The 16,556-nt window shown below is 37.7% G+C and overlaps 1 protein-coding gene across 11 annotated transcripts in view; it reads left to right on the top strand.

Moving 5' to 3' along the window:
* Nucleotides 1–16,556, top strand: part of FAM169A (family with sequence similarity 169 member A) — a 38,321-nt gene that overhangs the window by 4,556 nt on the left and 17,209 nt on the right. For 5 of the 11 annotated variants that reach the window (XM_038123429.1, XM_038123418.1, XM_038123423.1 and 2 more), the window contains exons 2-5: nucleotides 10,820–10,957; nucleotides 12,411–12,510; nucleotides 13,587–13,672; nucleotides 14,995–15,166. In XM_038123429.1, coding sequence (XP_037979357.1) covers nucleotides 10,823–10,957; nucleotides 12,411–12,510; nucleotides 13,587–13,672; nucleotides 14,995–15,166 — 493 coding nt within the window. In that variant the 5' untranslated portion in view covers nucleotides 10,820–10,822. Of the gene's footprint in view, nucleotides 1–3; nucleotides 4,215–6,638; nucleotides 6,656–10,819; nucleotides 10,958–12,410; nucleotides 12,511–13,586; nucleotides 13,673–14,994; nucleotides 15,167–16,556 lie in introns of those variants that run through there. The other 6 variants (XM_038123424.1, XM_038123427.1, XM_038123428.1 and 3 more) reach the window with 6 other exon arrangements.

Genomic DNA, 16,556 nt, shown 5'->3' with positions numbered 1-16,556 from the left:
GAAATGCTGTCTTCACCCTAACTGGCTTCATGCTTCTAAAACACCAGATGTAAAAACGTGAAGTGTGCTTAAGTTAGCAAGTGCATTGCTGGAAGACCAGTCTTTTATCTAGCTCTTTTGCAGCCAGCATATTCTGCAACTAGAAATGTTTTCTAGGTTGAATAATACTTCTCGCAGCTGTTGAAGAGTTAGCCAGCAATAACCATAACTGGGGAATTTAAATAACTTGTGAGTTGATAATGATAAAATAGTGGGGGATTTTAACAATAGCAATGTAAATGCTACTACTAGTGCAGCACAGACAACTTTATTGGATTTTAAAGTGTTGGAAAAATTTATTTATTTTGATACCTCAACACTGGGAGTTTATGTTGTCAACATTTAGTCTGAAGCTGCAGAAAGGAGTTTTTTTGAAGAAGCAGGAGATAATAAGCTGATTCCTGGCAACTCGTTGTTAAGCTGAGCACTGATTTAAGGCAGTATAATGAGTCGGCAGTGCTAATACTTTTTTCTACTGACAATAGTGCTTTTTGTTGTTGAAGATTTTTTGCTTGTTGGGTTGGGGTTTTTTTGTTTGTTTGCTTTTTAATGAAGTACAGTAAGGTGGTATGTTCAGAAATATGAGTAGCTTACTTACGTTGTCCAAACCCACCACTAACGATCAAGCAATGTCTGCATTTCCAGAGAAGACAAGTGACTGAAGCTTTTAAAGCAGTTTGTTCATTAGTTTGTTTTTTCAAAAATTCAAGTATACTTGTAACAGGATAGCCTAGGTACTAGAAGATGTAGCTTAAAAGTTCAAATATTACAAGCATGTATTACAGTGAGAAGCAGAGTAAGTGCAGTGTGCTGACAGAAGCTTGTGAGTTCTTGGAATGTCAGGATGATTGCTGATGGAGATGAGGACAGATGACACCAGGGAGGAGGTTGTGTGCAAATTCCTTTCTGCTATTAGAGACATTCTTGCTAAAGTTTGCAGACATAGATCTTGAGTCCTGTAGTAACATGTTTAGAGATACCTTGTGGATTCACATTAATGGATGGGTTTTTGTAACGTGGCTGTCATGGGTTGAACAAAACCAGCAGTGGCTATACCCAGACAATTGTGGGAAACAAAAATTAACCATCCACAAGTATAAGACTACTGAAATAAAAGGCAAACACAGAGCTGCTCAGGAATCAATCTGCTACGGATTTTGTTAAATATTTATTTGTATGACAAGGAGGTATGAACACTGGGGAGAAAAGGTTCATTTTCTGGAAGAAAAACATAAGTTAGTTGATTTTGTCAGTCAGAACAGATTCTTGATCCTGATTCTGGGCAATGAAATATTCTTTTTGATGTTTTATTCTTCCTTTATTATAGTAGCAGGATCTCTACACAAACAAATACCAAACCTTCCTAACTTTTTTTTCCCTACTAGCTGGAGCAGCTTACAAGATGTCTGACTAATTCCTAGCTTTTAATTGTATTGATAGGAGGCTTGCATACTATTTTGTTACTTGCCTATTTTTCAGGTGATAGGGTTTACTTCTAATTTTCCATTTTTAGTCCATATGTGCCTTTTTCCATCCTTCTGAAGATGGGATGAGGAAGATAAACATAGTCGCTGCTGACTACAATTGACAGAGCTAGACAGAGGCAGTCAGTTTTTGTGACCTTTGTAAAGCTGAGGAAGTAAAGGTGCTGTTTTGTGTGGATGTATGGGGCCACTTACAGCTATTACTGTTTTTGTGAGAATAGTCTCTGTCACCTGGGATGATAACATGTAATATCTCTTCCTAACATGACTGGGCTTAGACTGGGACTCAGTAATGACTCCTTATCTGGTCTGTGGCCCAAGCATGTTGTCTAAAAGACTTTGTTTTTAGACAAAAATGTTTTTGATGTGTGTGGTAATCTTAACACATGATTTTCACCTTAGCTTTCCTTTGAGAAAGGCATAGGTAAAATTCTTTCTAATTATCTGTGTCTCCAGTTCTTTTTGGAGTGATCCCACACTGTTTTGCTAAGTCCACAAACTACTTTGTGACTATGCCTGTGAAGTTCATCTTGTTGTAGTTCATCATTTGTTGTGCAAAGAAGCTGAAAGAACTTGCTGTGGTCAGACACTGAGCACAAATAGCATGTAAAATTCAGAATTTGCTCATATTAAACACTGTTTTTTTAGGCATCTGTCATCTTCTGAAGATAATTGTAGTATCTTCAATATACTAGAGTTGGATCAAGAATTTGGAGATAGCTGCCTATTCCCTTTCTGGGAAGAATAGAAAATTTTAATCTGTGATGAGGCTTAAATACTCACTGCTCCAAATGTGTTTTATTTACCGTCTTACTGCTTTCAGAATTCTGATCCTCAGGCAGTTGTAAATGGTCCATAGGGCCGTACAGTGAAAGTCTGGAACATCTAAATTCTGTGTGCTTGTTGGTTTGCAAGGAAGTTTTATGGCTGGCTGACAGGGATCTCTTGTTGTAGCCTTGTTTATTGGCAATCCTGTGTCCAGGAACATCTTGTGTTAATTCCTATTCCACTTTCTACATTTTCATTTGAATCGCCTACAAAACCAAGGCAGTTGCTGTTTTCTTAGTTGTATGCTGTTTTCTCAGTTATAGGTCTCCTGCTGCAAATGACATTAAAATGCAGGCAAAACTAGCAAAACCACCTACAGATAATTTAAACAAGAAAAAGGAGATTGCATATTGCTTAACTGTTGAATTTTCCTACAGCTTGTCTGCTAAAAGCCAGACTTCATGTGGCATAGTTGTAGTTCAGACAACTGTTTTAGTAACTCCTTGGGTATGGAGACTGTGATTGCAAAGATTATGGCCACTAACAACGAGGAGCAGGTGATTAGACACCATCACTTGAATTTCCATGTGGAATATCCTTGAAACAGCCAGGGAGAGTTGCTGTTCTTTGGCTGATGAGAAGAACTCATTAGACTTTGCTAACATGTATCTATGATTGCTAATCTGATCTGTGCAGCTTTGACGTCCGCCCCAGTTGTGGGGATAGGGGATAGGACAGTGCAGCGAAGCATTTTAAAAATAGATGCAAATGCGTACATAGGGTTACTGCAACTCCAGTCTCACTGGTGTTAGATTAGTTATGTTAGGCTTGATAGTCCACCAGCTGTCTACTCAGATGTGGTAGGTTTTGTTGTCCCTTTCTTTTTTTTTTCCAAGTGTGTTAAAAAAAGAGCTTTCTTTATTGTCCTTATCTCTGAAATCACGAGATGTATTTATGAGATGGCCCTTGCAAACCAGTGGGATAATGTTAGGGGAGGATATGAATATGAAGGTTTGAAAATGGAAGAAGTTGCCAAGAAGTGTGGGTTCCAAGTGGGAGTAAGAGATGATCTTCTGATATTAAGCCTCAGAGTATTGCCTTGTTAGATGGCTGGAGAAGCAGGAGGTAAACCCATGGAAATTATAGAAGATGAGCAGGGGTAAGAGTAGTGTGGCTGTGCATGTTCCAGGTGGCCCATCAGCCACCTGTGAAGAGAGGCTGTGGGGGCTCTAAGTGATGAGTGCTATTAGAAGGTCATTAAGGTCTTTAGGAGCAGATGGTGTGAGGCCTAAACTGCAGAAGCAAAATTGGAGGGTACTGAGGATGGAGCTGGAGAACAGCACACCGACAACTTGAAACTGCCAAGGCATGGAAGAGAGAAAGAGTAGTGACCAGAGAGGAAAGGTGAGTCATTAGTGGTATCTGTGTGGAGTTTGGTGTTATTTTCCTAGCCCCTAAACAGGTTTGTCATGTAGTGAAGAGAAGTTAGAGGAAAGTGGGAAATTAGAAAGAAGAGTGAGTGCTGAGCAGTGGAAAGATCAGATATACATCAGAGAGAGGCAGATTCATGAAGCAATAATCCCACCTGGCTGTATCTTTATCTTTACGTGTTAATTATTTTCAAATACAACTAGAATGGTTTTCATTTTATGTATGGATATAGTCACCTTGAATTGGAGTAGTTGAAAGGAGAGGCATGAAAGGTTTCTTTAAGAAAAACTAGTTTTCCAAATTTAATAATTGTGTTTATTTTGATCAGTCTCAAGCACAGAATTTTAATTTAGCTTATGTCTGTCACATTTTCATTTTAGGAAACACTTGTGCACATTAGTTTCCAAAACTCCCTACCGAAGGAAGTGTTCTTCAAAAAACCAGACGATAATCTCATTAAAATGTGAGACTGTAGAAAAATGTAAATAACAGGTCAGTAGTTTGTATACCTAAGAACTTAATTGTTGATTAAATAAGCTACCTAATATAATACCTAATTTAAATCACTTGAGTAAAATGCCAGTGGTGTTACATAGGTGGCTAATTTGGCATATGACTAAGAACCTTACCTGCATAAGGTGGGTTTGAGAGAGAAGTTGCTCGTCTTCTTGTCATACTACCCTGCCACCTTTAATTGAAGAAATCAGATGCAAGATTTTTTGTTTGTTTGTTTTTGTTGGTTTTGGTTTGGTTTTGTTTTTTTTATGTGGAGGACTCTTCCTCTTTCTGTCCATGTTCATTTTTCATCTGATAAGAGAGTGCTCAAGCCCAGCATTTAGAACTTATGACCATAATTCTTACTGGGGAATTGAATCCTGTATGTAGATTTCATAATACTGGGCTATACATGTAAGTTACATTGTATGGCTAATTGATGAATGGAAAGGATTTGCTGGTTTTGTTTATTTGCGTTCAAATCAACAGCTCTGATTTGTGTGTCTGATAGAAAACCAGAGTTGCATAAGCTGCTTCTAGGAGATTACGGGTAATGTGGCTGGCATATTAATCCGGAGATCTTGGTAGATGTCAACAGCAATTTCTAGACACTGTCGTGTTTTCCTTAAGAACTTTCAATTTGTGATTTTGCAGGGTATGAATAGATATTGTTTGGGGTTTATGTTACTATAAACCAAGCCAACCAATCAAACAAAAAATCTAATTTTTCCTTTAAAAAAAAAAAAACAAGAAAAAATAAACCAATGCAAATCTGTCTGAGCTGTCAAGAACTTGTATTTGTTAGCCTATAGTCTCAAAAATTGTGAGCAAAAGCTATACTGCAGGGAAATGTGCCTTAGTGCTAACGTGTGGATCATGGTTTGAAGACCTGTTGTCCAACCCCCAAATTTGTGATTTAAACCCCAAGAAAACCTACCTCTAAATAAGTAGTTTTTTGAGTGAGAAAGACTTGGAGTTGTCTGTTCAATGTGGCAGTTCAGTGTATTATTGTTGCTGCTTCAAGCTGATGCAGTTTTCAAGAAATCCTAATAAACGCTCTGTTATTTAAAATTTTAACACCCCTTTCCTACTATGTGTTCCTCTTCCTACAGTCAATGTACATAACATTACGGATTAAAATTAATAAAGTTTTAAAAGATGGGAATGTTTATGAAACTCAAAAGCTTTGTTACAATAGTGGTCTAATTAGGTAATTATGGGATAGGTTTTGTCTGTGTATTTCAATTATGTTGACTCATGATAAACCAAGTATGTACTTAACATACTTAAATGACTAATTATCTTAGCACAGGTTTAAAATTTATTTATTTTTTATAGTAGAAAATGATGAACTTTTAAACTTAAGTATTTCAGACTCTGTATTTATAGAAATAAAAAAATACTTTAAAACCAACTTATCTCAGTTTAAAATATTTGTTGTTGAATAAAGAAGAAACAAAATGAAAATGCTTTGTGTATGTAACAGCTGGTAGTAAAAGCAAAGAAACATTTATGTAATTTGTCTGTTAATAGAATAACTAGTAAGACAGTTTAACAATTCTAGTCGCAGATGTGATTATTTTGTTTTGTAGCTGAAGCCAGAAGACTGAAAAGACTACTTTTTAAAAATCTGAAATTTTCTTACAACCTTTATGTAGTTTCACAGCTTTCACCAGACCAGCAACTGGATGCTGCAAGGCGGGAAACAAGCACAGCAAAATGGAAATTATGCTGCTGCTGCTCTGATCAAGGTTGTTGCTGCTTTGGTCCATTGTCAGTCTGGGCCTGCAGCTTGCCTGGGACTACTGCAGTCCTGTCTTGGCTGTCTCTGGAACTGGTGTATGTGGGGACATATGTGTTTAGTTTGGTTTTTATGTCTCTTCTCATGATGTGAGCCCAGGTGTAGCTCACAGCTAGTCTGGGAGCTCATGTAGGATCATGGATTGTATTTTTAAAACAGAACTTGTTTTAAGGTGTGTGATGATTCATAGGAAAAATAGGAAATGCATGGCAGTCATTGAGGGGTTTGGCCATCCAATGCTTCTGCACTTATTGATATCGACCAAGGCTTGGGTCAGACATTACCGCAGTTTATTTTTTGTCTGAGTAGGCCGGTGCTTCATCACAGGACTGGACTTGTATTTGTATCCTGCAGGCTGGGTGTAAGTTGGTTTTCCTGGTTTAGCAGAAAATTTTGCAGGTCATGGCTTCAGCGTCCTGACACCTGTTCTCTAAACTGCAAATAACTATTTAAAAAAAAAACCCAAACAACTACCTAAATTATAATTATTTATTATTAAAAAACAAATTTAAATCTGAAGATTGTTTACCTGCATGATCATTTGTTCCAGTTATTATCTTATCTTGAAAAGGGTTTGGATGATATTTTTATAATTTCTTTTTTTTTCCTTTTTTTTTAAGGAGAATGAGTTGTTCAGGTAAGCCGTGCAGTGTAAGTAACTGTGTATTTCCAGTACTTGTCAAGTTTTGATACAGAGTTCAAGTATCTCATGATCTCAGTAAAGTATTTCTCATGCTGTTCCCTCTGAGGTAATGATCATTTGTGTTTTGTAGAGGAGTTCAGGCAGATCACATAACATGCCTATGTTCACATTAAGTCTGTGCTTCAGCTGGAAGTTTCTCTTAAATCCTTATCTGTTAGCCTAACCAGTTAGACTCCACTTTCCCTGAGATAAAGGCACCCAAACCCAGTTTTAAGCTGTATTTAAGCCCTCTGACATACTGTAAGGAATAATATAGCTTTTGGGTTATTATCCTTCTGCAATTTTGTGTCATTCATTATTGAGGAACTGCAAGGGGATGGATAGATTTCTTGATTCCTGCTCAAATCCACCTGTAAGCTGGAAGCTGTGTGTACTGTGCATCTCTCTTTCATGCACTCTGAGATGAAATAGGAGTTGTAGATATAATTTATAATTAAACTAATTTCCAATGTTGTTCACTTACTCCATGGCTTTTCTTAACCTTAGTGCTAGTAGTAATAAAGATTTTTGTGAATAAAGAAGTGCCTGTGTTGGACAGGAATGTGTTCACTCATCCTGTTAAATGTGGTTTTTGTTGGCATTCCATGAATTGATCTGTTACCCTCTGGTGCTGCAGCTGTTCCTAAAAAAGGACGTGCCATTCCTCATGTAATAGCTTGCATAATGCTGTCAAGGGAGAAAGTAATACAATTCCACGTTAAAGAAAATATTATTCATGTAGTTTATGACACAAAACCATTAATATTATTTTGTGAAATTACACATTTTTGAAGAGTGTAAGATTTATTTTCTTTCACTTGAAAAATGAAATGCTTAAGTTGTCTCATTTAAAAAATAAAACTAATTTTCTTCCTTCACCTCCAACCACACTCTTCTAATATGCTTTTATGTACAAATATTCATAAAGGCATATTATGAACTCATGATGAGTTTGGCTGCTTAGGGCTACACTGCATGTGCTCAGTCAGCCTGACTGTGTGCTAACCAACTGGAATGGTACCCCATGAGCAGAGCATGGTCGTGCAATGTGTGACAAAGATTTGACCTGACAGTTTTACAGTTGTGCAGTGCATAGAGGTTTAGAGCAACAAAAAGGGGCATGAGGAACTGCATGGTAGAGACCTCATCTGTTCCTTCTGCCTCTGCAACAAAAATGTGTTAATGCTCTAGTAAAAAAAACCTGAAAAGTGGTTTTCTCCAGCCCTTTTTCTCTCTCCTGTTTTACTTGAGACTGGCTAGATGTGGAGCCATCTGTATTTTTACTTTAAGATACATACTGTCAAACCAACAGTGTTTTAATGAGGGACTAATATTAATTCATTACTGTTGGAAGACATTTCATTTGTCTTTGGTAGGTTCTTTTGCATTTCAAATTTGACATACTTGCATTTTGTATTGTGATCTACTTCCTTATGCTCTGCTGTAGATTGGCATGGAACATTCTTCTCTCATCACTTGTTTTATTATAACTAGATAACTTTGTGAACAGTTACTGATTTTTTCAGGGATGTAGTGAACTTATATGTGAGCTATTTCTGACCTCTTCAGCACAGAGACAAAATACATCATACAAGTGTATGAGAGCTTGTGACTTTACATGTCTAATCTGCTGCATGGTAAAAAAGATTAATGTTTATTTAGAAGAGGTGCTGAGTAGGTTTTCCTTAGCTTAGTCTTGAAAATTTCTCTGTATTGCTTTCTTTTGCATAACATATTGTCTGTAAACGCTGTGAAAGGAAAAGTCAAAAGTGACTGGGAGTTGAGAGCAAATAAAATCTAAGCGTGCCATAAGAAATTAGGTAGCCCAAATAGCAAACAGAAAAGAGGTCTGTGAGTGATTTTGAGGGTAATTTAATGAATGCAGTAATTAGCCTCTTTTGCTTTTAAGCAAAGATATGGTTGCTGCTTTTATTTTCGTAGTGGTGTAGTGGTTGGAACTCAGATAATCTATTGGATTTTTTTATTGCATGTTTTCTGCTTTGGTCCTTCATTGTTTTACTCCAAAAAATGTCAGGAATTATTACCTAGAGGCTGAAAGTTATAGCTTCTGGCTTGTTTGTCTGTATCTCATGCAATAATGGAACCTCAGCTCAATTTCTTTGTTTATAGCAGAGTTATCTAAGCACTTAGGTATTTCTTTAGTAATGGAGGAGGCTTACCCTTTCTGCCAGCATATAGAAAATTAAATTTTGTGTTTTTCACATACCTGTATTTCTTTACAGCTGAATTTACCTTGCCTGTTGCAGTTAGCATGGTGGCAAAGCCTCATCCTCTTGTAGAAGTAGTGTCATGTGATCTTATGCTCCTCCTTGCTTTGTCTTGCAACGTGCTTATCAACATAGTCTGTGCAGTATTGCTGGTGTGTTTGAGAACTGCAGGCAAGCCAGATCTGCTAGAGATAAGGAGGCTGGTGGTGGATGAATTTCACCCCTGACAGCAGCTCCTTTGTCTGCTGTGCATTGCTGCTGCATTCAAAAGCATGCACCTCACCTTTGGCTCTGGAAATCAGTTAGCTTGCAAACAGGAGGAGCCAAAGGAGTTGATTGTTAGCAATGGCAAGGCCAGCCCTGAAAAGTGGGAAGAAACAGGTGGAGAATTACATGATGCAGTGAAGTATCTGATAGGGTCAGTGGGCAATAGTAGAAGGAATGTGAGAGATTGGAGAGGAAGGCAGGAGAAAATGCAAATAACTGTTGAGGGAAGGAATTACCTGAATTTGAAAGGAAATGGCACTGAGGAATGCATGTGTATATCTGAACAATAGTATTCATGGAAAACATAAGTGTTTTCATCAGCAACAGTGTTAAAGGCAGCAGTTGTTGATGCCAACGAAGTCATGTCCAAGTTCCATTTTAGCAGGGGAAAAAATCTCTTCTGTAGAAGGAGCAGCCTCTTCTCTCCAGTCAACTTAATAGTAGCATATTATTGCTGTTTAAAAGCCTTCAATATGTAGACTTTTAATTTCTACTGATTGAGTCAGAATAAGACGCTGTTTCACCCTTGATTTACCTGTGTCTGTAGAATAATGAATGGTGGATTAAATAGGGGGACTGAAGGTAAAGAGGAAAAAAATCATTGCACACTGAGATTTAAAATAAAACTGAAAAATAAGCTTCTCTAGTGAAGACCAGGAATCATAAAATTTGTATGTAAACTTCTGTGTTCAGAAACTTGTGTGATGGGTTCATGGGAGCTGAGAAACACAGAGTAAGATACCCATGTTCCTCCAGAATACAGGAGTAGGTTCTCATGAACTTGTGTTTGTTCCTGCTTCTGAGAGTTTGAGTCATAGCTTTAAAGCAGCTGAGGGGTATCTTTCTGTGCATAGTTTTGTAGAGCTGGAAGAGCCTTACCTGAAGACCACACAGTTGATTCCATGGGCTCTTGCTCATTTTAATTTCACACTGTTTTGACAAGGAAAATTTATATCGAAGAGCTTTTAAGGAGTTATTGCCACTATGGTTTGGCTTCAGTGTTATAGTCTTGTCTCATTGCCTCCTTAAAGTGTCTCTCTTTAGTTTGTTGTGGGCTCTTGTTTTTAATGAGCTTGTGTAAGTTGCTGTTCACAGCTGAAATGCTTTTGGAAACAGCCATCTGTTAAGAACACTAACTGGCCAGTTGATGAGAAAAATCCTGAGCAATATTTTGGTTTCTTCAGAGATGGATTTAAATGCAAAGTCTCAAATTAACTCCATCTCGTTATCATCTGTTATCATTTTTTTTACCACCTACTTATAACGTGACTGGTGACATCAAAAACATCATCTGGGAGGGAGATAGCACTAAGTCTGCCACCTCAAAGCAGCATGTACTTGTGGAGCTAACATGGGGCTTGTATGTTGGAAATCTGTCACAACTGAGGCCTAGGGGGATCTGTAGGCTAATCTCATTATTTTCTGCTTATGAGCATAGTTTTTATTCTTTTACACACTGGGTGTTATTGGTCACCATCCTAATTAATTGTAAATGCTGGAGCATTTGTCTTTTCTGCCATGGATATAGAGTCAACAGCAGAGTGTGGGTGTTCAACAGCCTTATTTACATCTGCATTGTATGTCTCAAAATACCTACATTAATAATGTTGCTTTATTTCTCAAGAGCATGTCATTCCCTGTGGATATATTGAACAATTACAGTCATGAAGACTTGGAGAACTCAGCAGAGGGCTACTTCTTTGACCTTCGATGGGGGAATCCAAACTCTCCTGAATTCTTTTCTCTGCCAGACCACCGCAAGGTAAAAACCAGCAAATACTATAGTACTGGTGTTCTTAATATCCTTATAGATCTAACATTTAAGATACCCAGTCCTACTGAATTTCAGAACTATTTTATCAAAGCTTTTGTATTTTCCAAATTCAAATTCTTTTCATTCTGTAACTGGGTTTAAATCTGGGTTTCAGTTACTGTGTGCTGCTTCTAGGCAATGGATCTGTATATAATGAGCAATTTTAAAAAAACCTAAAAAAACCCAACCTTACTATAACCTTAAATTTTCAACTGATGAATCAAACCTCATGCATTCTCAAAAACCTGTCATCACTAAGGGATTAATGATTTACTTAGGCTAATTGGCTCTTTTTTATCACAGTCCTTTGGTGTTCTTCATGTTTGGATTCAAGTTTTGATTAATAACTTCACTAATTTCAAAAGTGGTTATTTTTTCTTTATGTGGAATATTCTGTGCTGTTGTTGATCTCTAGTAGAGAATAGTTGCGACACTTCTATGTTTTAAATACTTATCCCTTGTGTGATGAGTTGGTCAGTGTTGGTTCTGTCCAGACGAATGCTTATGTTAGAAATAGTACCAATAAAACCAGCAGTGTGTATAGCTTTAATGAAAAGTAAGTGAGCTGAGAGGATTTTCTGTGGGATCTAAAAGTCAGTGCCACAGATGCCTTGGCAGAATCAAGAGTCCTGCATTTATGCAAGTGCTGTATGCCTAAATGTTTGCTTCTATTAACATCTTCATTTGTTACAATGGCATGTCATAATCTTCTTAAATTTGTTAAGCAGGTCTGTCTACCAGACCATTCATGTCTGTCAAGTTTTGTACACATTAATTTAATAATAGAAACACGTGAATTCAAATAACAAAATGCATTTCCACAAAGTTACTTGATTCCTTAAAAGAAGATTTTTTGACCCTTCCCGAATTTTTTTCTGTGGAGGAATATCAAGTAGGCAACTTCAGAACTTCTAACGTGTGTGTAACTTCAGGAAACAAAACCCTTTTGAATTTGCCTTCCCACTGTAGCACATTAGAACTTGTTAACTAACACAGTTTTGCTGTGCCAGCTTGTTTCAGTGCTTGACTGACTGCCTCATTCTTCTGTTGGCTTTGACAGCTTGCACAGTTGGGACTGTTGAAGTGAACATTATGCTGGCTCCTTGCACACCTTATTTCAGTTGCGCACACAAATGCAAACTGTCAGCAGAAAAGAACTGTACAAATTACTGTAGCTAAATCTGCCAGAGCTTGAGAATCAGAGCTCTTTAGATGTAGTTTGTCTCTAGGAAGATGTGGAAGATGTGTCTAAAGAAAGGACTGAAAGAAAGGTTTGTCTTTTACAGCTAGTTGTTAAGGACTTGATTTTTAATGTTCTTTTTTACCTTGATAAACATTTTCTGTATTTTACTACTGTTGTTTTAGCAAAAGTATACTGAATTATTGTACATTCTTCTTGCAGGTTCCTATTACCTTGACATCTGTGGGTTTTGTTCCTCTCTATGGTGAAGAGCAGACACACAAAGTTCTTGCACTGTTTGCACCATGGGACTCACTCACAGGTTTCATTTAAAGTTTATGTCTGTATTGCCTTTTTTTTTTTTGTGGAAAATGCATGTAACCAGGCCCTTGCTCATTTCATGCTTCTGTAGCCCATAACTTTTCCATTGTATGTTTGTTGTTCCCCATCTTTTCGTTCAAATACTATTATTTTTTGTTCTAGCACACAAGTGCTAGAACTTCACACACTAATCAGATCAGAACTGGACCCATTGATTCAAAAGATACAAAGCAAATTAATGTGCTTATCTGGGCCATAGTAAAACATGTATCTCTTGATCTCTCTATGTATGCATCACCTCTAAAAAAGGTATTTATTGAACATTCTTAGAATCCATTAATTTTCACATAAATATAAATGCTCTTTATTAATAGTGATTGATCAGAGTTGTGTGTAAATTTGTCTTTAGCTTGAAGTCCTAGCATAGCTCTGGCTGAGATGGTGGTTTTTGTGGGTTTTCTCCTCCGGTTCTTTCTCCCTTCTTCCTCCCCTTCCAGCTCTCCATGTTTTCTTCTTCCATTTAATGCCATGTATATGATTGCCAAGTATGCCACAAATGCCTATATATCATACTCTAACTGCTGCTCAAATGGCTATCAGCCTTTTTATGTTCATCTAACTCCCTAAAACTTGCACAGTTTCAATATGAATATCTATTAGCTACCTAATAGTAAAATATATGTATGAGTGAGACTTATTTTGATAGGCAGTTTTTAGTGGAAGGAGATGTTAGAGCACAGTGTTGAAGGGTCCTTTATGTCTGAAAAATAGTTCCTATATGCCATACCACAAAAAAAAAAAAAAAAAAACCCTAACCCAAACAAGCAAACCCCCCGCCCCCTAGTGTTTATTAGTCTCAGTTATCAAAAAAGGTTTTGGACTAGGGATATGGATGGGGTGGACAGTGCCCCATTGGTTGTGCTAGGGTAGTAGGAGCTACATTAATATAGTGCCATCTAGAAGATGCCTAATGTGATTACTACATTGTTATTCCAGAGTGTTTAGCAACTTCAAAGAATATGTTTCTTTTGGAATGGTAAGAATCACTAACTTTTTATTTCCCTTGTTTCTTTCAAGCTGTAGCCCTGTATCTTGCTGACCAGTGGTGGTCAATTGATGACATTGTGAAAACATCTGTCCCTGCTAGACAGGGGCTTCATCAGGTAAAGCGCTCCAACATTCACCTAGCAATTAATCCTATACTCCAAGATAATGCCAAATAGATAGTGTGCAAGATATTACATGTTTTAATTTAATTAGGAAACGAGAGGTGTGTTGCAAGGGAATAGAGGAATAGGTACAAGGGGAAAGGAGCCTCAATGTGAAGATAGAGTCTTGAGCAAGAATGACCTTTGTACAGCAGCTTCATATGTAGACAACTTAGATGTTAGCTGTGTTACCATTTTTCTTCTTTATTCTTTACAAAATTGTGATCTGGTCTTGTTGAAACATCTTGGTAGAATAGCGTGTTGTACCATAGCAGTACCTATTGATCTTATCAAAATAGTAAACCAAAAATACTGTCAAGAATGTGTTGACAGAAGCAAGTTGCAGCTGGTGGCTTGCAGTGGCAATACATGAAGTTTAGAAAAGTGAGTTGCCTGCTGCTTTATTGCCCATCATTGACCTTTGTTACCATTATTTAACCCTGTGTAGCATGGAGTTTTCCAAAACTGGAAATCTGTGTTTTTCCAGGGGTGTAATTTATATCTGCTCATGGAATCTGGGCATTTGTCTTTGATTTTTGCAATTTTTAAAATTTTCTCTTGAGAGTTTGGCATGTAGCCTGACTTTCCACGTAATTCTTAATGGTAGGAAAATCAGGAAAGCCGAGTTTTTTACAAAGGAGGTAGCTGAGACTGAGCATTGGAATAGATCATGGTTCCTCCTTCCTTCACAATAAGTAGAGTAGTGGTGAACTCAAATTTCATAAATAAAAAGGAACCCTGTAGGATGGATAAGAGGATATCTAATTCCTTATTTCATGCCACAGAAACTGTTGTAACAAGTTTTTTCACTGCATCATGTCCTGTTGCCTGCCACTCTATCAGGAGTGATTGAGTGTGCCAAGTCCTGCCACACTGAGGCTCATCATTTCTCCTTTGTAAGACTTCAGTAACCTGCTAGCCTGGGAATTCTGAGGCTGATGTACTGTTGTTGTGTTTGGTGTATGTTTAAGTACAAGTATAGGTTTGAGTCAGATCATAATATTCTCACTCCTCTGCCCTTCTCCCAGATTTTACACATTGGATTGGGAGTGACATTGAAGACATGAAATATCCTCTGTGGCTGTGATTTGTACTTAACCTGTTGCAACTTCTGAGCATCTTCTTTTCTTGTAACAAACCTCAGAGAGTCACCCTGCTTTAGCACTTACAGCCTTCCCTTGAAATCTGTCTGCAGCTGTGTTAAATAAGGGGTCTTATGTATGCGTATTAACTAATCTGACCAATCTTCTGAAATGTTTTTTTCTGTGTTCCCTTAGGTGAAGTCTGTTGGAGAGAGAGTTGTTCTCTATGTTCTAAATCGAATTATCTATCGAACACAAGAAATGGAAAGAAATGAGATCCCATTTCTCTGTCATGGTAGCAGCCATTATGCTAAGATCATGTGGAAAAAAGGAGAGGCTATTGGGTTCTATTCTGTTAAACCTACAGGTAGAACATTTGAGGATTGTGGGATTTGGGAAGTAAAGGAGAGGAGATTGTTTGTTTGAAGAATATTGTATTAGTACGCTTTATAAGCATTGCAGGCCTAGTTGAGTTGGTGTTTTCCTACAGTCGTAAGAGATCAGATCTCTAGCTGAAATCATTACATGCTTTAGCAATATAAGCTCTTAGATTACTTCATCATTACAAGATGTGTTTAAAACTGTGAGAAATTTGATATACCCGACCGCGCTTTTTTCTTCTCTAGAACAATTGTTTACACTTGGATTGGACTGTGCTAGTCTTGAATAAGAAAAAATGAAGGCTTTTCTTTCAAAAAATTTCAAAACTTCACCCATGTTTGAATGTGTGTTATACTCTCCAAATGAGTAGCCTGGGTGGAAAAGACCACTCTGTAAGCCGATGTTTTGAGGAGTGGTGGAGCTCTTCAAGCATCCCAAAGGGTACCCAAGTAATGTAACCTCTCTGCTCAAGTTTCCCGTGCTTGAAAAATGAAAATAATAATAGAATCATAGAATTATTTTGGTGGAAATGGACCATTAAAGACCATCTAGTTTCGACCCCCCCCCTGCCATGGGCCGAGATACCTTCCACTAGATCAGGACACCATGGCATGAGCGTGGCATGAGCATGGGATGGGGCATTCACAGCTTCACAGTTTGAACATCCCCTTTCAGGGATGGGGCATTCTCACCTTCTTTGAGCAACCTGCCCCAGAGCCTTACCACTCTCGCAGTAAAACATTTCTTCCTAATATCTGATCTAAATCTACCCTCCTGTGGCTTAAGGCCACTGCCCCTTATCCTATCACTACATGACCTTTCAAAAAGTCCCTCTCCAGCTGTCTTGTAGTCTCCTTTCTGGTGCTGAAAGGCCATAATTAGGTCACCCCAGAGCCTTCCCTTCTCTAGCATGAACAACCCCAGCTTTCCTCATGCGAGCAGTGCTCCAGCCCTTTGATTGCTTCCATGGCTCAAAAAGAAGTAGGTTCATGGGTCCTAAAAAATACAGGGTTGCAAAGACTAACTAAAGGGTTGTATAGACAACTTTGTTTCTCATTGACCTTGTTAGAGAAGAGGGCAACTCTTTGCCGTAGTTCACAGATTCACTGAAGGGCCTGAAAACAGATTGGTTATTAATGGACTGTTTTAATGCCATTATAATACCATCCTTTTCTTACTGCTGAGTTCATACCTACCCTTGTAATCCTCTGATACTGAAGTACCTATGTGTTGTCACCATCTGTTCTGTGTTTGTTTAATTTAGGGTAATATATTGTTTAAGGGAGAATTTCAGCGTAAAATGTCCTAGCATTTTTTGCGTCTTCATTTAAAAAATTGGAATCGCTGTTTCAGTCTTTAAGCAAGAACTGAATTAC

The sequence above is a fragment of the Motacilla alba genome, chromosome Z (genome assembly GCF_015832195.1).
Source record: "Motacilla alba alba isolate MOTALB_02 chromosome Z, Motacilla_alba_V1.0_pri, whole genome shotgun sequence".
NCBI lineage: Eukaryota > Metazoa > Chordata > Aves > Passeriformes > Motacillidae > Motacilla > Motacilla alba.
This window is presented reverse-complemented; position numbering and strand designations above follow the sequence as displayed.